Consider the following 26,285-nt stretch of genomic DNA (forward strand, 5'->3'; position numbering starts at 1 on the left):
GTGTTATCCCAAGTGTAATACAACTCTCTAAGTATCCAGAGTGCAACACATTCCAACCCGTGTTATCCTGTGTGTAACACATTCCAACCCGTGTTATCCAGAGTGCAACACATTCCAACCCGTGTTATCCTGTGTGTAACGCATTCCAACCCATGTTATCCTGTGTGTAACACATTCCAACCCATGTTATCCTGTGTGTAACACACTCCAGCCTGTGTTATCCTGTGTGTAACGCATTCCAACCCATGTTATCCTGTGTGTAACACATTCCAACCCATGTTATCCTGTGTGTAACACACTCCAGCCTGTGTTATCCTGTGTGTAACGCATTCAAGCCCGTGTAACCAGTCCCTGTCCATGTTAGCCTGTGTGTAACACACTCCTGCCTGCATTATCCCAACCCATTATCCAGTGTGCAACATACTCCTCCCTGTGTTAGCCCAGCTGTAACACATTCAAGCCCATGTAACCAGTCTCTATCCATGTTATCCTGTGTGTAACACGTTCCTCCCTGCATTATCCTGTGCGTAACACACGGATGCCTGTGTTATCCCATACTCCAGCATGTATTATCTGGTGTGGAACACACTCCAGTCCATGTTATCCTGTGTATAACACAGTCTAGCTCATGTTATCCAGCACGTAACCTAGTCCAACCCATGTTGTCCTGTCTATAACACATGCCAGCCTGTGTTATCCTGTATGTAACACATTCCAGCTGGTGTTATTCTGGGTATAACACACTCCTGCCCATGTCATCCTGTGTATAATACACTCCCGCCTATGTTATCCTGCAGCACGGTAACACACTGGTTAGCACAATTGCTTCACAGCTCTAGGGTCCCAGGTTCGATTCCCAGCTTGGGTCACTGTCTGTGCGGAGTCTGCATGTTCTCCCCGTGTCTGCGTGGGTTTCGTCCGGGTGCTCTGGTTTCCTCCCACAGTCCAAAGATGTGCAGGTTAGGTGGATTGTCCATGCTAAATTCCCCTTAAGTGTCCAAAATTGCCCTTAGTGTTGGGTGGGGTTACTGGATAGGGTGGATGTGGGCGAATTAAGTGGGGTGCTCTTTCCAAGAGCCGGTGCAGACTCGATGGGCCAAATGGCCTCCTTTTGCACTGTAAATTCTATGATTCTGTGATCCACTGTGTCACACACTCCAATCCGTGTTTTCCTGTCCCTGCCCATATTTCCTGTGTGCAACACACTCCTCCCTACATTATCCTGTATTGAGTACACTGCAGCCCATGTTAGCTCACACTCCAACCCGTGTTAGCCTGTGTGCAACACACTCCTGCCCATGTTATCCACCAGCCTGTGGTATCCTATGTGTAGTGCACTCCAGTCTGTTATCCTGTGCATAACACATTCCAGCTTGCGTTATCGCAAGTGCAACATAGTCCAGCTTATGTTATCCACCAGCCTGTGGTATCCTGTATGTAACACAATCCAGCCTGTTTTATCCTGTGTAAAACGCTCTAGCCCATATTATCCTGTGTGTAACACACTCTAGCCCATGTTATCTGTATGTAACACACTCTAGTCCATGTTATAAGTATGTAACACACTCTAGCCCGTTATCTGTATATAATAACCTCTATGTTATCTATTCATAACACACTCTAGCCAATTTTATCTGTATGTACCACATAGTAGCCCATGTTATGTGTATGTAACACACTCCAGCCAGTGGTATCTTGTCTGTAATTCATTCCTGCCCGTGTTAGCCATCAGCCTGTGGTATCCTGTGTGTAACGCACTTCAGCCTGTGTTATCCTGTGTGTACAGCACTCCAGCCCATGTTATCCTATGTGTTACACACTCTGGCACATTCCAGCCTGTGTTATCTTGTATATAACAGACTTTAGCCTGTGCAGCCCGTGTTATCCTGAATCTAACACACTCCAGCGCATGTTGTCCTGCGTTACACCATCCATGTTATCCCGTAAATGTTGTGGGAAATAGGGATTTCAGGGATTGGGACGGATGAATATTTGCTGGGTCAGGCTAGTCACGGTATATGAACTAATGGTGGGTAAAATGGGTTTGATTGAGATATTGAACAGCTGCGATTTAACTCGTGGAACAGGTTCGAGGGGCTGCATTGCCTCCTCTGAATTTGAGGTTCCTATCTACTGGCAACCTCTTCAACTCCTGGATGGTTATCAACTCAAAGTGATTAAGTGAACCCTATAGATCCAAGTGCAGAACCTGTTCCTACTGGGGCTAAAACTCAGATAGGGTGGAGTCTGAAATGAGAGAGCATGAGATGTTTGTCAGGGCTAGTCTGAGGCTGCTTGTTGGGGGAGAGTCGAGGGAGAATCGCTAATCTCAGACCTCAGAGATCTGAATTCTGTTTCAGTGGGGACCACTCTCACACACAGAACTTGGGAGCCTTGACAGAAATCTTTGTATCCTCGTTGGCGAGGTCCCAGAGGACAGGAGAATAGCCAACATTGTTCCTTTGTTTAAGTTTGGTCGCAGGGATAATCCAGGAAATTATAGGGCCGTGAGCCTTAAATCAGTGGTAGGGAAATTATTGGAAAAGATTCTGAAAGAAAGGATTTACTCCTATTTGGAAACAAATGGACATATTCGCAAGAGGCAGTTCGTGAAGGAGAAGTCGTGTCTCACTAACTTAATGAAATTTTTTGAGGAAGTGACAAAGATGATTGAAGAAGGTAGGGCAGTGGATGTTGTCAACATGGACTTCAGTAAAGCCCTTGGCAAGATCCCTCATGGCAGATTGGTACAGGAGGTGAAGTCACGCGGGATCAGAGGTGAGCTGACAAGATGGATACAGAACTGGCTCAGTCATAGAATACAGAGGGTAGCGGTAGAAGGGTGCTTTTCTGAATGGAAGGCTGTGACCAGTGGTGTTCACACAGGGATCAGTACAGGGACCTTTGTTGTATGTAGTATATGTAAATGATTTTGAGGAAAATGTAGCTGTTGTGATTAGTAAGTTTGCGGACGACACTAAGATTGGTGGAGTTGGGCAGCACGGTGGTGCAGTGGTTAGCACTGCTGCCTCACAGCACCAAGGTCCCAGGTTCGATCCCAGCCCCAGGTCACTGTTCATGTGGAGTTTGCACATTCTCCCAGTGTTTGCGTGGGTTTCACCACCACAACCCTAAGATGTTTAGCACAGGGCTACATCGCTGGCTTTGAAAGCAGACCAAGCAGGCCAGCAGCACGGTTCGATTCCCGTAACAGCCTCCCCGAACAGGCGCCGGAATGTGGCGACTAGGGGCTTTTCACAGTAACTTCATTTGAAGCCTACTCGTGACAATAAGCGATTTTCATTTTCATTTCATGTGCAGGGTATGTGGATTGGCCACACTAAATTGCCCCCTAATTGGAAAAAATTAATTGGGTACTCCAAATTTTAAAAAAGAGATAGGTGGAGTTGCGGATAGTGAAGAGGATTGTCAGAGGATACAGATCGGTTGGCGGCTTACGCAGAGAAATAGATGATGAACTTTAATCTGGAAAATTTGAGGCAATGAATTTTGGAAGGTCTAATACAGGTGAGAATTATACAGTAAATGGCAGAACCTTTATGAGTATTGACATGGAGAGAGATCTGGGCGTACAGGTCCACAGATCACTGAAAGTGGCAACGCAGGTGGATAAGGTAGTCAAGGCTTGCCTTCATCCGTTGGAGCATTGAGTATAAAAATTGGCAAGTTATACTGCAGCTGTACAGAACCTTGGTTAGGCCACACTTGGAATAGTGTACACAATTCTGGTTGCCACACCACCAAAGGATGTGGATGCTTTGGAGAGAGTGCAGAAGAGGTTTAACAGGGTGTTCACTTGTCTGGAGGGTATTAGCTACGAGGAGAGGTTGGATAAATGCATTGTTTTCACTGAAGTGACGGTGGTTGAGGGGCGACCTGATAGAGGTTTATAAAATTATGGGTGGCATGGACAGAGAGGATAGTCAGATGCTTTTTCCTGGGGTGGAAAAGTAAATTACTTGGGGACATACGTTTAAGGCACAAGGGGGAACATTTAGAGGAGATGGGCGAGGCACGTTTTTTTTTTTTTGTTTTTTTTTACACAGAGGCGGTCGAGTGCCTGGAACGCGCTGCCGGTGGGAGATGGTCGAAGCAGATACGGTCGCAACGTTTAAGAGACATCTTGACGAATATATGAATAGGATGGGACCCCGAAAGTGCAGAAGGTTGTAGTTTAGACGGGCAGCATGATCGGCACAGGCTTGGAGGGCCGAAGGGCCTGTTCCTGTGCTGTATTGTTTTTTGTTCTTTGTTCTATTTCACCTCCATTCAACAATTCCTGCCGAAGGGACCGACTTCCAATTCCTTTAACACGGAGGGTAAAACTCAGAACAGAAATAGAACCGTCCTGGAAATAAACAGTACATTTCCAACTGCCACTTGGGAAAGGAAAAGATTTGTTGAAATGGGCACTGTCTCTATCCAAGGTGACCACTTTGTGTGTTTATTTACAAACATGAGACACTTGCATCAATCAGATCTGAGGCATTTTCTCACATGATTTATCCTGATGTCAATGTGGCCTCTCTTTAATCTGTGGAAACAAAATGCTGTCGGACATCTGCCACAGTAAATGTGCCTTTCTCAAACGACGAAGGAATATAGCGGCCTACTGGCTATTTTTCAAAAAACATTAGATGATCCCCAGAGGAAGTATTCAACAATTGAAAAGGAGACTCTGAGCTTGGAGCTGGCTTGGTAACAGTTTAACATTTATGTGACCAACAATTCGTCTGAAACAAATATATATATACTGATCATAATCCATTGATGTTTTTGGAGAAGTTCAAGAATAAAAATGCTAGACTGTTTTGATGGAGTTTATTATTACAGCCATTTAATTTAAAACATATACATGTGGCAGGATGAGAAAACGTGATAGCCGACACTTTGTCACGAATGTGATGAAGAGAAGCAGGTTCGATGGTTGAAGACAAAGAACTAAAATGGGCTGTATGAGTGGACGTGGTATATATGGACTTCAGTAAGGCATTTGATAACGTTCCCCATGATAGGCTCATTCAGAAAGTTAGGGGGCATGGAATACAGGGAAATTTGGCTGTCTGGATACAGAATTGGCTGGCCGAAAGAAGATAACGAGTGGTAGTGGATGGAAAGTATTCCGCCTGGAGGTCAGTGACCAGTGGTGTCCCGCAAGGATCCGTTCTGGGACCTCTGCTGTTTGTGGGTTTTATAAATGACTTGGATGAGGAAGTGGATGGGTGGGTTAGTAAGTTTGCCGATGACACGAAGGTTGGTGGAGTTGTAGATAGTGTTGAGGGTTGTTGCAGTTTACAACAGAACATTGACAGGATGCAGAGTTGGGCTGAGAAGTGGCAGATGGAGTTCAACCTTGATAAATATGAAGTGATTCATTTTGGAAGGTTGAATTTGAATGCTGAATACAGGGTTAAAGGCAGGATTCTTGCAAGTGTGGAGGAACAGATGGATCTTGGGGTCCACGTACATAGATCCCTCAAAGTTGCCATCCAGGTTGATAGGGTTGTTAAGAAGGCGTGTGGTGTGTTGGCTTTCATTAACAGGGGGATTGAGTTTAAGAGTCGCAAGGTTTTGCTGCAGCTTTATAAAACTCTAGTTAGACCACACTTGGAATACGGTGTCCAGTTCTGGTAGCCTCATTATAGGGAGGATGTGGATGCTTTGGAGAGGGTACAGTGGAGATTTACCAGGATGCTACCTGGACTGGGGGGCATGTCTGATGAAGAAAGGTTGAGGAAGCTAGGGCTTTTCTCACTGGAGCGAAGAAGGCAGAGAGGTGACTTGATAGAGGTGTACAAGGTGATGAGAGGCATGGATAGAGTGGATAGCCAGAGACTTTTCCCCAGGGTGGAAATGGCTGTCAGGTGGGTACATAATTTTAAGGTGATTGGAGGAAGGTATAGGGGAGATGACAGAGGTAGGTTCTTTACACAGAATGTGGTGGGTGTGTGGAATGCACTGCCAGCAGAGGTGGTGGAGTCAGAGTCATTAGGGATATTTAAGCGACTCTTTGACAGGCACATGGACAGCAGTAAATTGAAGGGGTGTAGGTTAGGTTGATCTTAGATTAGGATAAATGGTCGGCACAACATCGTGGGCTGAAGGGGCTGTACTGTTCCATTACTAATGTTTGCCTGGTTTGATGTTTTAAAATGCATGTATGTTTATTGTCAAGTGTTAGGAATGGGCAAGTGAGAAGGTGAAAAATGAAACCACCTTTGAAGTTGATGGCTTATCTTTTTTCTTGGGGGAGGTGTCACGGGAGTGTTCCATTAAGAAAGATTTTTGTGTTATCACATGGCTTCAGTGATGTCATTTTGTGGGTGGAGCTATGAGGTTTGTTTTACTTTCGCTTTCAGATTTCAGTTTTTGGTTTATGGGATTTTATTTTGGAATTGGAACAGTTAAGGGGGAATTCATTAAGTGTTATACATAGATTACTGTAGCTGTGGGGTATCTTTAATGTTTATAATTGATCAAATTTTTTGCTGTGTGTTTATATATATGTTAATTAAGTTCTTAGAATAAAGTTTATTTTGATTAATATGCCGAGGAAGTCTGATGACTCACACCTGAAAGGAAGGCTCTTGTGCCCATCCCAGCCAAATTCAACAGAAAGGTTGCAGGTCAGGTCGACTTCATAATATATTTTGGAGTTTCTAAACCCTGGCCCATAACAGAGGCCGGCGGGAAGGTGGTCAGGGGGAATACATGAACCATGAATCCATTCCTGAACATGAAGACTATCTCCTTATCTCCTCTGGCGTTCTTCCCTCAATATTCACAAAACGGACTGCTCCAGTGGATCCTTTGCTTCTGACTCTTCCTGCCTCTCTGAACAGATTGGATACTCATTTCTTTTGAGACTCGACGCTGAGTTAATCTTGGGTCATAATATCTGGCCCTATTTTCTCAGATGGCAGCTGTTAGTGCTGATTCTGCTACGTCCACTTACACCCCCTCTGCAGCCATCTTTGTACTTTCTCCCCGTGTCTGCGTGGTTTTCCTCCGGGTGCTCTGTTTTCCTCCCAAAGTCCAAAGATGGATAAATTAGGTGGATTGACCATGCTAAATTGCCCCTCTGTGTCCAAAAATGTGCAGATTAGGTGGGATTATGGGGTTACGGGAATAGAGTTGGGGAGTGGGCCTAGGATAGGATGCTCTTTCAAAGGGTGGTGCAGACTCGATGGGCTGAATAGCCTCCTTCTGCATTGTTGGTTTTCTACGGTTCTATTCTCCTTTTGCGTCTCAACTTGTCCTATTGCAATCTCTGTATTCCTTTTTGTCATTTAATCTCCCTTTGCTTCCTACCTATCCAAGATCCCTCCTACCCCACCCATTGTTCTCCCCCTATCTTTCTAATCTCTGGAATTTGTTTAAAATGTGTTACATCACAAAGCTTTCCATCAAGCTGAAACATTAACTCTGTTTCTCTCTTCACAGATGCTGCCAGACCAGTTCAGTATTTCCAGAATTTTCTGTGAACAGCAAGCAGGCACATGTCCCTTGTCTGTAGCAGACCCTCACATGACAGCCAGTCACTCTGACATTGTGTGAAATATTCAGAATACAAAGAGTTAATGTCTTTTCATAATTGATCAGTAAATGGAGCTAGATGCAGAATTATATAAAGCACTGATTCACAGGCTTCTGGGATAGAGCCAGAGAGAGCGCAGAGGAGAGGTCTCGAGTAGGCATTGTCAAACTCAGTGGCGCGACCCGCGGGTGGGTCGCGGGCGGTTGTCGGGAGGGTCGCGGAGCCATCCGTCGCGGCGCTCCCGATCGCGCAAATCCGCGCACAACAGCCGGCTATTAACTATGCCGGCTGCAAGTGCCGTTCAAAATGGCCATGAACATATAAAAAAAGTTCGGCCGCACTGCGCATGCGTGGCTGATCATCGGTGCGCATGCGCAAAACTATGCACATGCGCACCGATGATCGGGCACGCAGGAACAGTGCGGCTGCATTTTCTTTATATGGTCGCAGCCTTTTTCTTTTACAAGTTCGGGGACCCAAAACCATTTCCTCCATTTTTGTCAGCAACAAACAAGGTAAGAGAAAATGGTGGGTCGTGCAGGTCAGCCAGTGTGGGCCGCGAATGTCGGCCGGCGTGGGTCGCGAAGGTCAGCTGGGTTGGGTCCCGTAGGTTGGCCGGTTGGTAAAAATGGGTCCCCAGAAAAAATGTTTGAAAAACACTGGTCCAGGGAACAGTTATAGCGTGGAGAGACTAGTGTTAGTAGAATGTAGATTATAGATTACTGGATTATTGTTTACTATAGGAGTAAGTGGTCGAGCTTTAATAAGTAATGTAAATAAAAGTTAGCTCCGTTAGTGAACTTAGCGCCTGTGGTCGTTGTGACCACTACAACATCCCCCTCCTCCCTCCACCTCAGCATTCTGGAGTATCAGTGACTGTACACTCAGTCCATGTAAAGATCAATGAGGAACAAAACTAGTCCCAGGCAACAAAAAATTAGACTTTGACCGTGGAGAATGTCACTGCCAAGCTTTTATAGAATCAAACGCTACCCGCAGGTCAACGTGAAGTAGCAATCGAGCACGCAAACCTTTTGAAGTGAAATCTTGGACAGTCAGAGCAAACACATTTCACAGTTCATTTTCTATCTGATCAATAACCAATAAATCAAGTCCCAGTCAGTACTAAATCCATTGTTTCAGCTGAACAATCAGGTGTAGAATTCTATCCCCCACCTCCTTTTATGTTTATTATTAGATGTGGGCATCAGTGACAAGGCCAGCATTTATTGCCCTTCCGTCATTGCCCTTGAGAAGATTGTCTTGATGTCTCAGTGGGCTAGACAGCTGGTTTGCAGAACGAGGGCAGCAGCGTGGGTTCAATTCCCGTACCGGCTTACCCGAACAGGCGCTGGAATGTGGCGACTAGGGGCTATTCACAGTAACCTCATTCTTGTGACAATAAAAGATTGTTATTACATCTACTTTGCCAATTGTTATTACTCTCACCTCACCTCTGACATTCAGCTCTTCTGTCCATGTTTGAACCAAGGCTGTAACGAGGTCAGGAACTGAGTGACCCTGGCGGAATTCAAACTGAGCGACCCCGAGTAGGTTATTTCTGAGTAAGTGCTGCTTTTTAGCACTGTCGATGATTCCTTGCATCACTTGCATACTGATGATTAAGATTAGACTGATATGGTTGTTCTGTTTTTTGTGTACATGACACACCTGTTTTTTGTGTACATGTTGTAGCTGTACTGGAACAGCTTGTCTAGGGGTGCGGCAGTTTCTGGGGCACAAGAATTCAGTATTATTGCCGGGATATTATCAGGACCCATAGCCTTTGCAGTATCCAGTGCCTTCAGCCATTTCTTCATACCACGTGGAGTGAATAGTATTGGCTTAAGATTGACATCTGTAATGCAGAGGCCCTCCGGAAGAGGCAGAGATGGATCATCCACTTGGCAGTTCTAGCTGAAGAATTTTGCAAATGCTTCAGCTTTTTCTTTTGCACTGATGTGCTGGGCTCCTCCTTTCTGGAGGATGGGAATATTTGTGGAGCTCCTCCTCCAGTTGTTTGTCAACCACCATTCATGGCTGGATGTGGCAGAACTGCAGAGCTTAAGATCTGATCCGTTGGTTGTGGAATTGCTTAGCTCTGCTGCTTATGGTGTTTGGCACACAAGTAGTCCTGTGCTGCAGCTTCACCAGGTGGTCGCCTCATTTTTCGGTGTGCCTGGTGTTGCTCCTGGCATGCTCTCCTGCACTCTTCATTGAACCAGGGTTGATCCCCTGGCTTGGTGGTAATGGTAGTGTGGGGGATGTTGGGCCATGAGGTTGCAGATTGTGATTGAATACAATTGTGCTGTTGCTGCTGGCCGACGGCACCTCATGGATGCCCAGTCTCGAGATGCTAGATGCGTTCAAAGTCTATCCCATTTAGTACAGTGGTAGTGCCACACAACATGATGGAGGGTAACCTCAATGTAAAAATGGGACTTTGACTCCAGATGGACAGTACTGGGTCACTCCGACCGACACTGTCATGGACAGATGCATCTACAGCAAGTAGATTGATAAGGTGAGGTCACGTTCCCTTCGCTACCCTGTCTATCAGCTTTGTCCTTCAGGATCTGGCCAGCAAGGTCAGGAGTGGTGCTACCGAGCCACTCTTGATGATGAACGTTGAAGTTCCCAACCCAGAGTACCCAATGTGCCCAATGATGATGAGTCCGGGACATCAGCTATAAGATCTGGTGTGGTGTTGTGACTGTGTCAGGCTGTAGCTAGACTAGCCTGTGCGACAGCTCTCCCAAATTCCTGAGGTGCTATTGAGGAGGTCTTTGCAAGGCCCACTGGGCAGCAATTCCTCGATTGCTGCCAGGTGGTGTGTCCAGTTTTATTATTATTTGAATTTTCTGTACAGGTTTGGTTAAGAGGCACCCACACTGCTGTGGGTCTGGAGTCAGATGTAGACCTGACCAGGTGAAAATGCCAGATTCACTTCCCTACCCTGAAGAACATTAGTGAACCAGATGGGTTTTTATGGTAATTCAATAACTTCATTTCATCATTACTAAGTCGAGCTTTTAATTCCGGATTCATTTATTAATTGAATTAAAATTCCATCAATTGCTGTGGCGGGGTTTGAACCCGTGACCCAGAGAGCAATATCCTGGGCCTCTGGATGATGTGCCCATGACGCTACTTGCTGCAAATATATGTGCCAGGTGAAGAAAGGAGCAAATTGGCCTGGTCTGTGCTGACTTCCATGGTTCAACAGCCTGTTATCTGGGCCGAGTACAAGAGGGTAATTGACACCTATAGAGCCTACCCCAGCACCAATAATTGTATTGTGGTTAAAGGATTATATCTGAAATACATATTTATTACAGATAAAGCCGAGTAGAAATTTGACAGAATTAAAACACTTTGCCGGTCTGTCCAGGAATAATTGTTCAAATTCAAAGACTTTCCTGGTCTTGGTGGATGTTTTAAAGATGATCATTTTTCATCATTCCTCACCTTTGGAAGGAGGACTAAGCAGATCGAGGGCAGTTAATGCAAGTTATACATAGGCTTTAGGATATTGATTGAAGGAGAATGACAGACTGGTTCATGTACACCGACACCTCTATCGATCCAATTGTACAAATACTGACAATGTTAGAACACAAAGTTCCTGCTCAGACAGCTGTATAAATGGCCAAAACAATCCACAGAACGCCAGGGGCAGGTGAAGCAGGACAACTCGGCAGCAGTTGCTATGTTACCAGGGCTCAGAGATGGCACGCAGGTGTTAATTCGTTACTCTGACATTCGGCACCTCTGATAAACTGCATCACAAAAGACAGGATTTACTGATCTATCCTCAGTGAGACTAATCAATTCATCTCACAGAAAGAAAAAATGTTACTTCCACGTAAAACAACAGCTTTCTTGTTTCTACTCCAGTCCTTCCGACATATATATTTCATCCCATCTTGCCTTGTCCATTTATTCACTCTTTCATTGTCCATTTAACCTCCTCTCACTCCATTTATACCCTCCGCTTGTCTCTATCTTTTAAGCTCGCCCCATCTTGAGTATTTTACTCAAAACTCTCTCATTCTTTTGTATCTTACTTTTCTCTTCATGTCTATTTAACTCTCCCTCTTTGTTTCCACATCACAGAATGTTCACAGCACACAAGCAATCTTGTCTGCATTGGCTGTCTGAAGGAGATATTTAAATCTGTTTGCCCCACCTTCTCCCTGTAAACCTGCACATTCTCCTTTTTCAATAACAATCCAATTCCTTCTTGAAAGCCTCGACTGAACCTACCTCCACCACACTCTCAGACAGTGCATTCCAGATCCTAACCACTTGCTGTGTGAATCTGTCTCCACCACACTCTCAGACAGAACATTCCAGATCCTAACCAGTTGCTGTGTGAATCTGTCTCCACCACACTCTCAGACAGAACATTCGAGATCCTAATCACTCACTGTGTGAACCTACCTCCAACACCCTCTCAGACAGAACATTCCAGATCCTAACCACTCGCTGTGTGAATCTACCTCCACCACACACAGACAGAACATTCCAGATCCTAACCACTCACTGGGTGAATATACCTCCACCACACTCTCAGACAGAACATTTCAGATCCTAACCACTTGCTGTGAGAACCTGCCTCCACCACACTCTCAGACAGAATATTCCAGATCCTAATCACTTTCTGTGTGAACCTGCCTCTACCATCTCCTCTGAACTGCCTCCAATGCCACCACATCCTTCCTCAAATAAGGAGACAAAAACTGGACACAATATTCCAGATGTGGTCTCACCAACATCCTATACAATTGCAATAACACTTCTCTACTTTTATATTCCAGTCCTTTTGCAATAAACGCTATCATTCCATTTGCCTTTTTTAATACATGCTGTATCTGCATACCGGCTTTCTTGATTCATGAACAAAGACACCCAGATCCCCTCTACCCTGCAGCCACCCAAGTGACTATTACTTTTGTCCTAAATTCTCATTGAGAAGTTTCCCCATCACCAAGGTTAAATTGACCAGTCTGTAGTTGTTGTTTGAACAGTGGGGTAACATTTGTAAGTCTCGAGTCCCAGATTCAATTCCAGCCTTGGGTGACTGTGTGGTGTTTGCACTTTCTCCCCGTGTCTGTGTGGGCTTCCTCTGGGTGCTCTGGTTTCCTCCCACAGGCCAAAGGTGTGCAGGTTAGATGGATTGGTCATGCTAAAATGCCTCTTAATGTCCAAAGATGTCTCGGTTAGGTGGGGTTACGGGGATACGGCAGGGGAATGGACCAAGGTAGAATTCTTTTTCGAAGAGTCAGTGCAGACTCAATGGGCTGAATGGCCTCCTAAAGGGATTCTATATCTACCCAACCAAACAGTAAATAAGCCCGAGGATATATATTATTGTGACAACACACATTATCTCCTAATATAGCTCAGTATCATACTTTGTTTTATAACATATACTGAAATGTCTTGAACTGCTTCACTGCGTTAAAGGCAAGCTCTTGGTGGTGGTGTAAACACCAGAAAATATTTGCCCAATTTACTCAGCATTATATCACAGAGATATCCTCTCATCCCAGGGAGCTATCTATTGAACCTTCACTGTACCGTCTCCAATGCAAGTTTATCCCCCATTAAATATGGAGACCAAAGCTGGACACAGTTGTAGCAAGACTCCTTTAGGCTTAGGCTGCAATCATATTGCAATAAAAGCCAACATGCCATTTACCTGCCTAATCGCTTGTTATGTCTGCATGTTTATTTGTTCCCTCTGAGAATGCAGCAAGTCCCTCCCAATATCAATATTTAAATCTATTTCTATCTTTTCAAAAAATATTCTGCTTTTTTATTCTTTCGACCAAAGTGAATAACCTCACATTTGCCCACATTGTGCACCATCTGGCACTTTGTTGTCCACTCACCGAACTGCTCTGTCTTTTTGCAACAGCTTTGTGTCCTCGTCACCGTATACAGAATATAAATGGCAGGTATTGCAGGAGAGTGGCAGTTCAGTGCACAGCAGCAAGGAGACATTGAGATAAAGACTGTGAGACAGACAGCCAAATGCAGACCTGGCCAATCTTGGAACAGGAGGCTGTCCAACGCGGAGGAGGAAAAGTGTAATATGTGGTAATTGTCGGAGATTCAATAATTAGGGAAGAAGTAACAGCCTTTGGAAGTGGGATCTAGAATCCCACATGCTTTATTGCCTCAATGGTGTCAGGGTGAGGGACATCTCGAATCAACCCAGGAAGACATTGGAGGGGAAGGGGGAGGCTCCATGTTGGGACCAACAACAGATGAAAGAATAGACAAGAGGTCCTGTTTGGAGCGCAAGGAACTAGGAGCTAAACTAAAGGATAGGGCCTCAAGTGTATAATTACTCTCTGAACCATGTGCAAATTGGAATTGGGCTAAGCAGGTTTGGAAGGTGGACACATGGCTGAAGGACTGTTTAGGGCATTGGCTAGACTCCATCTGGAGCATTGCACACAGTTTTGACTTCCTTACTTGAGGAAGGACGTAAATGCATTAGAGGCGGTTCACAGAAGGTTCACAATATTGATTCAAGGGATGAAGCTGGATGAACATGTTTTATGATTGAGCAGTTTGAGACCCATACTCGCCGGAGTAGAGAAGAATGAGGGAGCTCTAATTGAGATATACATGATGCTAAAAGGGGTTGACAGGGTAGATGTAGAGCGGATGAATCCCCTTGTTGGACATTCCAGAACAAGAGGCCATAGTTTCAGGTTAAGGAGAGGCAGATTTTAAACAAAAATGAGGAAAATTCATTTCATTCAAAGGGTTATAAAACTGTAATTCTCTAACCCAGAGTGCAGTGGACGCCAGAACACTAAACAAATTTAAGGGGGAGATAGGTTTTTAATTAGTAGCAGGATGAAGGGTTATGGGGAATGGGCAGGAAAGTGGAGATGATGTCTACATGAGGTCAGCCAAGGCGGAGCTAGGTTCAGAGGCTGAATTGCCTACTCTTAGTTCTCGTGTTCCACCTCCCAGTCTTGCCTTCATTTCTCTCTTCCCCTCTCACATTGCCTTCGATGCAGCTTCAGATACAAGCACCCGAAGTTTTGCAGCAACGCTGTCAAAGGTAGACAAAAGCAATGTACCTCAGAGTTGTGAATGAAGTGCATGCCACTTGTATGCAATTGGGAAACTGAGCATTCCAATTATCCACTAGTGGGGGCACTTAATTCGGTGGAGGAACGTGATTCTGGCAAGTGGGCCTTTGAAGGAACATTCATGAGATGGAAGTGAATGCAAATGTGGGGATCGTGACCTGCCTTTGACCCGCCATCAAAGTTGGGAGAACAAAATTCCAAACGCATTTCCCACCGGCGGAAAACTAACTTTTTTTACAATGCCAGATATAGTTGCTCCGCCCACCACAGTTCCTGCTGCTCACAGAGTGGAAACTTCCGCCCTTAATGTTTAATTGTGGCTTTCAACACAACTTTGCATTCAACATCCCAAGACTAGAAGAAAACAAATAAAACAACACTGACACTGCACTGACTGAGTTCAGAGTGCAGTTTGGTAACAACTGCAACTGATGTGATATTAAAACTTTATAAAAGTCCTCAGCTGCCCTCACAATCCAGTGAAATTAATCATTAAACCAGTGTCTTTAACTGGAAAATAGATCTTAGCATGGATACAGAAGGATCAGTCTGTCTATCTCACCTCTGACAGATGTACTCGAACTGAGATGTGTTTGAAATGTCGATATTTCACCGTTTTAATCTCACGCCTGTACTGAATGCACAAACCACCAGAGCGGTGTGCCCCATTTGCAGAAGTGTTGAATGCACAAACTGAGTCCACAGTTGCTGAGAACTGTGATTGTGTCCTGTCTGCCCAGCCTGCGTCTGTCCCCATTGCTGAATCCACTCGCTCACATTTACTGATCTGAGAATTTCTAAGCATCAAATGAGGCGAATTATATTGCTTCAGAAACCTGTGTCTTTCCCAAGATAATGCAAGGAAACAATTTGTTTGCTTCCTGGTGACAGCTGCAGGGTATGGGGTGGTAAAAGTGAACCCTTTGCCTGGATTGCTTTTAAAGGGCGCCAGGAGATTGTTGCCAATTCCGGGAGATTCCCGGCCACTCTAGGAGAGTTGGAAGCCTGACTATCTTTTCTGAACACTTTGTACTCTTGAATATTCAGCTCCCATTCCCACAGTTTTTCAAGCCACATTTCTATTATTGCCATTACATCATATTCCCAACATAGCTCACCAACCTTATTGACCACACGTTGTGTTTATATACACACAGTCTAAACCTGCCTTTGTATTTCTTCATTGTCCACTCCTACCCAATATGGTTCTACTTCCTTCTCTGGTACTGTCCAACATACTCATTTCTTTATGGAGACAACGAAGGCACTATAAAGAGTGACAGGTCCCCAGGATCAGATGGTTTCCATCTCAGGAAGATGAGACTATCACAGACGCTCTAACTATAATTTTCCAAAGTTCTCTCAATAAAAAAACATAAGGAAAATGACACATGGAGTTCTGTTATTAAAGAAGAGTGGCTGGTCGAAACCAGGATATTAAATTAAATTTAAGGAAACCCCTAGAGTCCAAACACCTTGTGCGGTATTTTTTCCGTCCGTTCCCCCCCCCCCCCCAGCAACATATTTTCGCCGGAGGCGGCTCGCCATTGGTTGCTGGCAGGATCTTTCAGTCCCGCTGATGTCTATGGCAATGGCATGGCTCACCTGGCCCGCCCCTGGGGAATCTACAATAGGGGGGGGAAGAGGAAGGAGGGGGGGTCACCTTCGATGTGACCCGAAGATCCCGCTGACAGGAAGGAGCAGACCCTTGAAAACTTTGCAGCTGATCAGAGAGAGCCCATGTGAATTTGTAACGGGTCGGTGACCCGTATGATTGAAAAGGTGACTGAAGTTGTAAATGGGGAGATATCGATGCACGTTATTTATATGAACATCCACAAGGCATCTGACAAAATTCCTCATAAGAGACAATTAGATTTTTTATATTTTTTCTTGAGATGTGGGCATTGCTGGCTGTGGCAACATTTGTTGCCCATCCCTAGCTGCCCTTGAACTGAGTGGCTTACCAGCAATTTCAATGGGGGGGCACTTAAAAGAAAACTGCATTGGGTGGCGCAGTGGTTAGCCAAGGTCACTGTCCATGTGGAGTTTTCACATTCTCAATGTGTTGCGTGGGTCTCACCCCCACAACCCAAAGATGTGCAGGGTAGGTGGATTGGCCACTTAGTTGGAAAAAAATAATTGGGTACACTGAATTAATATATTTTTAAAAAGAGTTAACCACATTGCTTTGGACCTGGAGGCAAATGTAGACCAGACCAGACAGGAATGGCAGATTTCCTTCCCTAAAGGACATGACTGAAACAGATTGTTTTTTATGATCGTCGGCAGTGGTTTCATCATTAGACTTTTTATTCCAGATTTTTTTATTGAATTCAAATTTCACCATGGTGGGATTCAAACCCAGGACCTCGGAGCATTAGTCTGGGTCTCTGCATTACCAGTCCAGTGACAGTACCACTACACTACCAGCTCCCCAGTGACAACGTCGAAGCTCATGGAATTATCCACTAGGAAACAGAGAGTGGGGATAATGAACAGGTACTCCAATTGGTCAAATGAGACTCGTGGTGTCCTGCTCAGTCTGTGCTGGGGTCTAAATTATTTACCATATTTATTAACTAAGATGATGGGATAGAAAACCATAGAAGACAAATTTGCCAAAAGGTGGCTTGGTAAACAGTGTAGGGGGAAGCATAACATTACAAAGACATTTTGATAGACTATGTAAATAGGCAAAACTGTGGCAAATAGAATTCAGTACAGGCAAATGTGAGGACAACTACTTTGGACCTAAAAAATACAGTGGCGTAGTAGTGATGTCACCCGTCACCCAGAGCAGCTGGTGAAATTTAAATTCAGTTAATAAAATTCAATTAATTAACAAATCTAGAATTGAAACCTAGTCTCAGCAACAATGACCACAAAACTCTCGATTGTTGAAAAAACCCATCTGGTTCACTATTGTCCTTTAGGGAAGGAAATCTGCTGTCATTACCTGGTCTGGCTTACAGACGTCCAGCAATGACCTCTGAAATAGCCAAGCCAGCTGTTCAAAGGCAATTAGGGATGGGCAATAAATGCTGGCCCAGCCAGCGACGCTCACACACCATGAATGAATAAATAAATGTCGATATGGTGACAGGTTAGAAACAACGGAGATCCAAAGGGGATTCCAATCCAGAATTAGTGAGGCCTCACGTCGTAAATGAAGGCTCGCCAGCTGATTCGCCGGCATCGCGCTCGTCAGCCCCCCGCTAACAAGGCCAAGCAACACTTTTGCTCAGCCAACCCCAGCCAGCTCGCAATAATGGAGACCGGCCCCGATATTCAGAGATGCTAACGGGGGGGAGGATGTGAGACATCGTGGATTTTCTGTTTCCCCGAGGGTCCCAGAGAGTCAGCCACAAGGCAGCCAGTGCTGCCGGGGAAGAGGTGGCGGCAGCAGTCTCAGGGGGTATAATCAGGAGGACTGGCTTCCAGTGCAGGAAGAAGGGCAATGACCTACACCACCCCACCAATTGAGCATCCACCCCTCAACTACCCGTGTGACCCCCGCCCTTCATCCAGCCCCCCATCCCCTCCTCACCCCCTCTCCCATCGTGAACCATGCGGGTGGCTAACGATTTCCTCTCTGTGCCTCCTCACGAAAAGCTCTCCCATAACCGTCGGGAGAGGGCCCAGACTGGCGGAGGGGCGCCGGACATAAAAATCCTCACCTGCTTCAAGGAGCGGTCCCTGGAGGTGACGGGTGTGGCGGAGGGCAGATTGGTCAGCCACGCGGAGGCTGACGGACACCGCAGGTGAGGAACCACCAGCCTCCACCCAAGGGGCCTGTCAAACATGAGTAGTGATTTCCCGATCCCTCCCACTGACCACATGTCCATACACGCACAGGTCCTCCAGCCGACGGCGCTGGCCCATCCCGGGTGGCCCCCTCTCCTAACTCCGAGGTGAACACCTCGGAAGAGAGTTCCGATGATGTCACTGTAGTCGCAGCTGGGTCCCAGCCTGATGCTGAGCCTGTGGTACAGAGCTACCCGGAGCTGATAGAGACAATAGGGACCAATCTGGACATTCAGTGGGAGATGTCAGCATCACTCCAGCAGACTCATAGCTGCTTGGAGGAGTCCCAGAGACGAGGGGAGCAGGAGATGGCGCTGGCAATGGTGGCACCGAGGCCAACACGGTTAGGGTGGCAACCGCAGTGGAGAGCCTGGTGCACAACGTCGGCACCAGGAGTGAAGGTGTCCAAGGCATCGCGCAGTCAGTGACAGCGATGGCCGAGGGTCTCGACAGTGTCTGACTTGCTGGGCGCTGTCACCCAGCATCAGGCCGACCCCGATGAGATCCTGCTCCCAGATGGGAATGGTCGAGGTGCGTGGAGCTTGTCCCAGTCGCAGGTGGGCTTGGCTGAAGCGGTGCAGAGCATGGCCCAGTCACTGAGGAGCATCGCTGAGGGCGACGTCACGATGGTGCAGACCATGGGAAACCGCCAGGGCTGGCAGAGACAGACGATGCAGGGGCAGTCGGGGCTCGAACCAGCTGCCGCTCTGTCCCAAAGTGAATGCCAGGGCCCTATGGGCACTGATTGGGAGGAGGGGGTGTTTAGGTGCCAAGCCGGACCAATCCCATGGAGTGGCGACAGTGGCCACCAGCTCCCCTGAGTTCCACCCCTCTTATGAGGCCATGTCTCGCAGTCAGCACATGGGACAGGGCGGCAGGGCTGGGCATGTACCAATGACAAAGTGAGCTGGAGTCTTCCTGCCCCAGAGGACGCCCACCAGAGGCATCGAGGACCATGGGACAAGGTAAGCAGTTGGCTGCCTCCACCAAGGCGTAGTAGAGCTAGAAGGGCCGAGCATATAGAGGATTACTGAGGGCACTGGGGATGGGGGAAGGGGGCACCTCTGGGAGTGAAGTTTGTACAACACATTAACACAACCATTATGATGTCTCTGTCACTTCCTTCCACAATGTGGGCTGACCTCCAGACCCTTTGCCCATCTCTCCAGACATCTCCCCCCTCTCCACACCATGGCACTCACCTCCGGCCGTGGACATGCTCACGGAGCTGTGTACCATCGCCTGGGTGTTCGGATGTTGTGTGTGTGGTGTTGCTTGCTGCTGTGTTCAAGCACAGTGTCCAGGCATCAAGGTGTGATTGGGGTGCCAGGCAATGATCCCACAGGCTACATGGCCCATCCACACAGGGGAATCCATTGGATTGTGTGAAGTGCTCACTGAACCTCAATTGCCAATTCCTTATTAGCAATAGCCTTCAGCTGCGCAGCCAGAGACCTCAGCAGTAGGTGGGGATTATGGGTGGTCAGATGGGCAAGGACAGGGGTTGCCTCCGGAGCAGGTACACACGATCCAGGGGTTGGCATGGTGGTGCTGCGAGCAGTTGCCACCCCCCCCCCCCTCCAGCGCTCTCACTCTCATGGCGGCCACCCCTTGCAGAGGGTCCTCTGACCCCAGCCGAGTGTCCCCCACCGACCATTGGGGTGGAAAGCCCAGCACCCCCGGCCTCATGAGCAAAGATGGCTACTCACCTCCCCACAGAAGCCCTTCCGCCAGGTTTACGTTTTTCAAAAGGATTACTAATCGGCGCCAACGTGAACACTTGCTGGGGAGGCTGCTGAATGACGTTGGACAAGGGGTGGCTCCCGTTAATTGAATGGCAATGGGGCTTAAGTGGTGATAACTGGTTTCTCACCTCACTACGGTGAAATCCCGAGAATGGGCCAGTTGCAAACTATTTGACAGCAAGCACAGATCTCATTTTGGCCTCTCCCGCTATTCACCCGCCTCGTTTCGCTTGAGCAAGAGCGCAACGAAGCCGGAGAATCACACCCTTTGAATCTAGGAGCAGGGGTACGCCATTTGGCCATTCGAGCCTGTTCTGCCATTCAATATGATCAAGGCTGATCCTTTATCTCACTGCTGTACTCCCCCTGCTCTCCCCAGACCCCTTCATGCCTTTGGAGTCTAGAAATCTCTTTCATTCTTTAATGTACTCAGTGACTTGGCCACTGCAGCAGCGAATTCCACAGGTTCACCCCCCTCTGAGTGAAGATGTTTCTACTCAGCTCAGTCTTAAATGGCCGACCCCACATCCTGAGACTGTGACCCCTTGTTCTAGACCCAAAGCCAGAAGAAACAACGTCCATGTCTGCAGTCTGTCCAGTTCCGTCAGAATTTTATGTGTCTCAATGAGATCCGCTCTCCTAATCTCCACTGTGAATACAGGCCTTGTCAACACAATCTCTCTTCATACAACAATCCTGCCATCCCAGCAATCAGTCTGGTGAATCTTTGCTGCACTCCCTCTATGGCAAGTATATCTTTTCATGAACGGTGACCAAAACCGCATCAAAGTGTGGCCTCACCAAGACCCCGTACGACTGTAGTGAGACATCCTTGCTCTGAAACTCAAATCCTTGAGCTAAATCCATAGGTTGAATTAGCAAAAGGGACTACACAAACTAGGCTTGTATATTAGAACTTTTGGGAATGATTTCATCAAGGTTTTCATGATATTTAACGAGCAGCTAAACATGAGAAGCCGGGATTTAATGGCCTCACGTTGCCCAACTTGGTGACATGCCGAGTCCATTGAATCTCGTGAGAGGCCTCTCGTGAGATTCACGACGCTTGAAACGTCTCGCGAGATTTAACGGAATCCGGTGAGATGTCACGATCTGGATTGCGTTCTCGCCGAGCGAGATGCAGATTAACATATTTAAGTTGAAGTGAGCCATTAGGCTCTTTTAAACATGTCTATGGTGGATTCCCCTGTGGCCCAGAAACTAACAGCCTCCCTTGGGAGACCATGCCAGGGCGTGTTTAGCACTGGTTTCCACAAATGTAGACCAGGCTTAAAACCACATTGGGGGGGGCTCCCAGGCCGGGTGGCCGAGTTCTGGGCAGGGTGGCACCCTGGCACTCCTGCTGTCACGCAGATACATTGGCAGTGCCAGCCCCGGGTGGCGCTGCCAGGCTGGTAGAGGCACTGATAGAACAAAGAAAATTACAGCACAGGAACAGGCCCTTCAGCCCTCCCAGCCTGCGCCGATCCAGATCCTTTATCTAAACCTGTCGCCTATTTTCCAAGGATCTACTTCCCTCTGTTCCCGCCATTCATATACCTGTCTCGATGTCTTAAATTATGCTATCGTGCCCGCCTCTACCACCTCCGCTGGCAAAGTGTTCCAGGCACCCACCACCCTCTGCGTAAAAAAATTTCCACGCATATCTCCCTTAAACTTTCCTCCCCTCACCTTGAAATCGTGACCCCTTGTAATTGACACCCCCAAGCTTGGCAAAAGCTTGTTGCTATCCACCTTGTCCATACCTCTCATAATTTTGTAGACCTCAAATCAGGTCCCCCCTCAACCTCCGTCGTTCCAACGAAAACAATCCTAATCTACTCAACCTTTCTTCATAGCTAGCACCCTCCATACTAGGCAACATCCTGATGAACCTCCTCTGCACCGTTTCTAAAGCATCCACATCCTTCTGGTAATGTGGCGACCAGAACTGCACGCAGTATTCCATATGTGGTCTAACCAAAGTCCTATACAACTGTAACATGACCTGCCGACTCTTGTACTCAATACCCCGTCTGATGAAGGCAAGCATGCTGTATGCCTTCTTGACCACTCTATCGACCTGCGTTGCCACCTTCACGGTACAATGGACCTGAACTCCCAGATCTCTCTGTACATCAATTTTCCCCAGGACCCTTCCATTGACCATATAGAGTGGTGGAGTCTGGTCAATAGGCTGGTGGAGCAGTGCCAGGTTGCCCATGCCAGGGATGCCTCGATTTTAAGAGGCAGCTCGAGGACTCCGGAAGAGGTAAGTTGGTGCAGTGGCTGAGAGGAGTCAAAAGATCAGGGCGGCATTTAAAAATGGTGGCCTGATCTGTGAATACTCTTCCTGCACTGGTAAGCTGAACCAGTCAATGCAGGATATGATATAAATGCGGCCTTGGTGGTATAATTCTCAGCACCAGCACACCTCACTAAACGTGCCCGAAATGGGACTCTGCTTCCGTCCCATTAAATCGCACCCACTATATCTGTTGATTGCTCACCGAGGAGAGCTAACACGCAAAGGGTGGTAGAAGTTCAGAATTCTCTTCCACAAATGGCAGTTGATGCTAGATCAGTTGTTAAATTTAAATTTGAGATGAATAGATTTTTTATTATCCGTGGGTATTAATGAAAATGGGGTAAAGGTGACGATATGAAGCTAGGTTACAGAATAAGTCATGACGCCATTGAATGGAGAAAGAGGCTGAAAGGGCTGAATGGACAGGATCTGTCCCAATGTTGCTCCTTTCCCCTCCCTGCATTTTACCCCAGGTTTCCCTCTGGCCACTGGTTTTACTGAGGAGATCGGTTTGGTACCGTGTATGCTGAAGACTTTAATTAAAGTGCCAATTCCTATGAGTCTCACCCAGGAACTACAGAGTACCGAATATCTGTTTGTGAGAAAGAGACTGCCCATTTGGCTCAGTGACAACATTCGGATGACTCGCTGTCAATTATTCACAACTCCATTCTCCACAACAAGGTGCCCAGCCCTTGCTGAAAGCGGCCATTTTGTGCATGATTGGCAATGACATCACGGCGTTCGATCAAACAGGATTCTCTTACTCAGTCTGTCTGGTAAACCAACAGGGTGGGATTCTTTGGTTCCTCAGCCGTGTGTTTCTCAGCATCGCGCCGTTCGATGGCGACAGGATTCTCTCTTCCCGCCACTTGTCAATGACATTTCCCGTTGAAGCCACCTAAGCTTCCGGGAAACCCACGGGCGGGGTTGCTCTGCTGGCGGGAAAGGTGAATCGCTGGAGAATTCTGGCCACAAACTCATTCATCTGCTAAGCCAATATTTTTTTAATTATTAATTTAACTCTACATTTTTTTTGGAGAGGAAAATGGTTCTGACCATCAGGATTATTGAAAGGGAGGAATTCAGTTTTGATTTTTCAGGTGAAGGATTCTGACCTACCCAGTTTTAGCATCAAACTGGAGTCAGGTCCAACCATCCCAATCCCAATCCCACATCCCGGTGTATACTCTTCCTATTGGATTAAGCATTCCACACTCCGGCTGGGCTAGTTTAAACTCAGAATCTAGAGGCAAAGACAATGCCTAAGGCACGGTACCACCTCTGCCTCTCTCCTCAGAGATACCTGCTTTAAACAAGACAATCTTCACATCCACGCCCTGCCCCGCCCCACCCACCAGGGAGCCATTATGTTGAACAGTAATTGTCAACAATCAAATATTCCAGTCACTCGACATTAGACAGCAGTAGAATCATCTTACCTGAGTGGGATTTTGATGCAAATATAGCGGTCGATAGCAATGGCCAGCAGGCTAAAGATTGAACTCTGGGTCAACACCAAAACAAAGCAGGCGATGAAGAGACAGCCATAGAAGAGAGAGCAGAAACCGGTGCTGATGGTGATGGCGAAGGGGATGGCTAGAACCCCAACAGCAATATCTGCAACAGCCAAGGACACCACAAAGAAGTTGGTGACGTTCTGCAGGTTACTATTCAGATAGACAGCCCAGCAAACCAGGATGTTGCCCAATACAGCCAAAACAGCAATCATAAGCTCAAAAACAATGTAGATCACAATCTCCAAACTTTGCGTCTCAGTTGTTAGCATGATGGAGTGAATGAGGTCAAGGTGTTGGATCTGTGTGAATAAACATCGTCCATATCTGCAACTCAGAACCAAGGCTATTCCCACCAATCAGAAACAGCTTCCATGCAGTCACGGTCAGATATATCAAAGCTGGAATGTGACACCCGACCCTCCAGGTGCTGTTGCTGCTCCCAGAATGTGCACACTCCAAATTCTCAGCTCCTCACAGCTTCACTATTGAGGCAGATTAAACAATTGAAACCTCTGGTTCAAACGCAGTAAGTGTTGCTTATCTCATCAGCGACATTGTTCCATCACCTTCAATTTTAGGCTTTCTGCGATTGGTGGCAGCATCAGACGAAGGCCCTGCTTATTGGCTGCCGCGTACCCAACATTCGCACCCACTCTGAGTTTCCTGTCGGTTTGGCTCCCAGTGTTGAGACTGTCACAGCTGCTGGCCCCACACTGCAGTAGTTAAAAACACAAGAGACAATGTTATTATTGTGTGCGAAGAGAGATCCGGCAAAAAAACAGAGCACAGCCAGTCTGTTTCTGCGAACAGGTAATGATCTGAGAATGAATAAAGAGACACTGAGGGGGTCTTAAACCTCTTTTAATCTCACAGCCAAAGCAAAGACAAACTGGAGAGCCCCGATTCACACTGATTTTAACATTAGTGAAAATCCTAACACGTGAACTTGATGGGCTGAATGGCCATCTGAACCTGAATAACTATGATTTTAATCAGGATAAACTGAATCAGATTTTAATTATTAGTTTTTAAAAAATCTATGAGCTGTCTAATCTTTAACCCGATACAAAAGCAAAATAATGCAGATGCTGGAAATGGAGTCACAGAGTTTCACAGCTCGGAAAAAGGCCCTTCAGCCCATCATGTCCGTACGAACCATCAAGCACCTTCCTATTCTAATTCCACTTTCCAGAATTTGGTCCATAGCCTTGTGCAATGGTGTTTCAAGTGCTGACCAAAAGACTTCTAAAGGTTATGAGGGTTCCTGTCTCTCCATCCCTTTCAGGCAGTGTGTTCCAGATCCCCATCACCCTCTGGGTGAAAAGATTTTTACTCACATCTCCTCTAAACTTCCTGCTTTTATCTTAAATCTATGCCCCCTGGTTATTGTCCCCACCACTAAAGAATCCCATCGGTCTTCTTAACCACCTTATTAACCTGCCCAGAAAAAAAAACTGAAACAAAAACAGAAAATGCTGGAAAAGATTCAGGTCTAAATCCTGATGATGACCATCAACCTCTCCACAGACGCTGCCTGACTGACCTGCTGAATGTTTTCAGCATTTACTGCTTTTACTTTAGTATCTTTTCTTACTTTTCTTTTCTTACAATGACCTCCAGACCCAACAGTGACTCCCAAACCTGCAGTGACCCCTAAACCCTACAGCGACTCCCCAACACTGCAGCGATTCCCCGACCCAGAAGTGTCCCCTCAACTCTGCAGTGACCCCTCAACCCTGCAGTGACCCCTCGACCCTGCAGACACCCCTCGACCCTGCAGACACCCCTCGACCCTGCAGTGACCCCCTGAATCTGCAGTGACCCCCCGACCCTGCAGCTGCCCCCCGACCCTGCAGCGACCCCCCCCGACCCTGCAGCCGCCCCCCGACCCTGCAGCCGCACCCCGACCCTGCAGCCGCCCCCGACCCTGCAGCGACCCCCCCGACCCTGCAGCGACCCCCCCGACCCTGCAGCGACCCCCCGACCCTGCAGCGACCCCCCCGACCCTGCAGCGACCCCCCCAACCCTGCAGCGACCCCCCCGACCCTGCAGCGACCCCCCGGCCCTGCAGCGACCCCCCGACCCTGCAGCGACCCGTCAGACCTGCAGTGACCACCAAACTCTGCACTGACACCTCAATCCTGTCGTGATCCCCTCAGACCTGTAGTAACCCCTCAACCTTGCAATGATCGCCCAATCCTGCAGTGACCCCTCAAACTTGCAGAGCCC

General features: G+C 47.1%; 1 protein-coding gene across 1 annotated transcript in view; it reads right to left on the reverse strand.

Annotated features, from left to right (window-relative positions):
- The window catches only part of adora2aa (adenosine A2a receptor a), a 42,356-nt gene extending 17,591 nt beyond the window's left edge, over positions 1 to 24,765 (reverse strand). The window contains exon 1 of the mRNA XM_038794022.1: positions 23,979 to 24,765. Coding sequence (XP_038649950.1) covers positions 23,979 to 24,325 — 347 coding nt within the window. The 5' untranslated portion in view covers positions 24,326 to 24,765. The remainder of the gene's footprint in view (positions 1 to 23,978) is intronic.
- Between the last annotated feature and the right edge of the window lie 1,520 nt (positions 24,766 to 26,285).

This window comes from Scyliorhinus canicula, chromosome 1, assembly GCF_902713615.1.
Source record: "Scyliorhinus canicula chromosome 1, sScyCan1.1, whole genome shotgun sequence".
Lineage (NCBI taxonomy): Eukaryota > Metazoa > Chordata > Chondrichthyes > Carcharhiniformes > Scyliorhinidae > Scyliorhinus > Scyliorhinus canicula.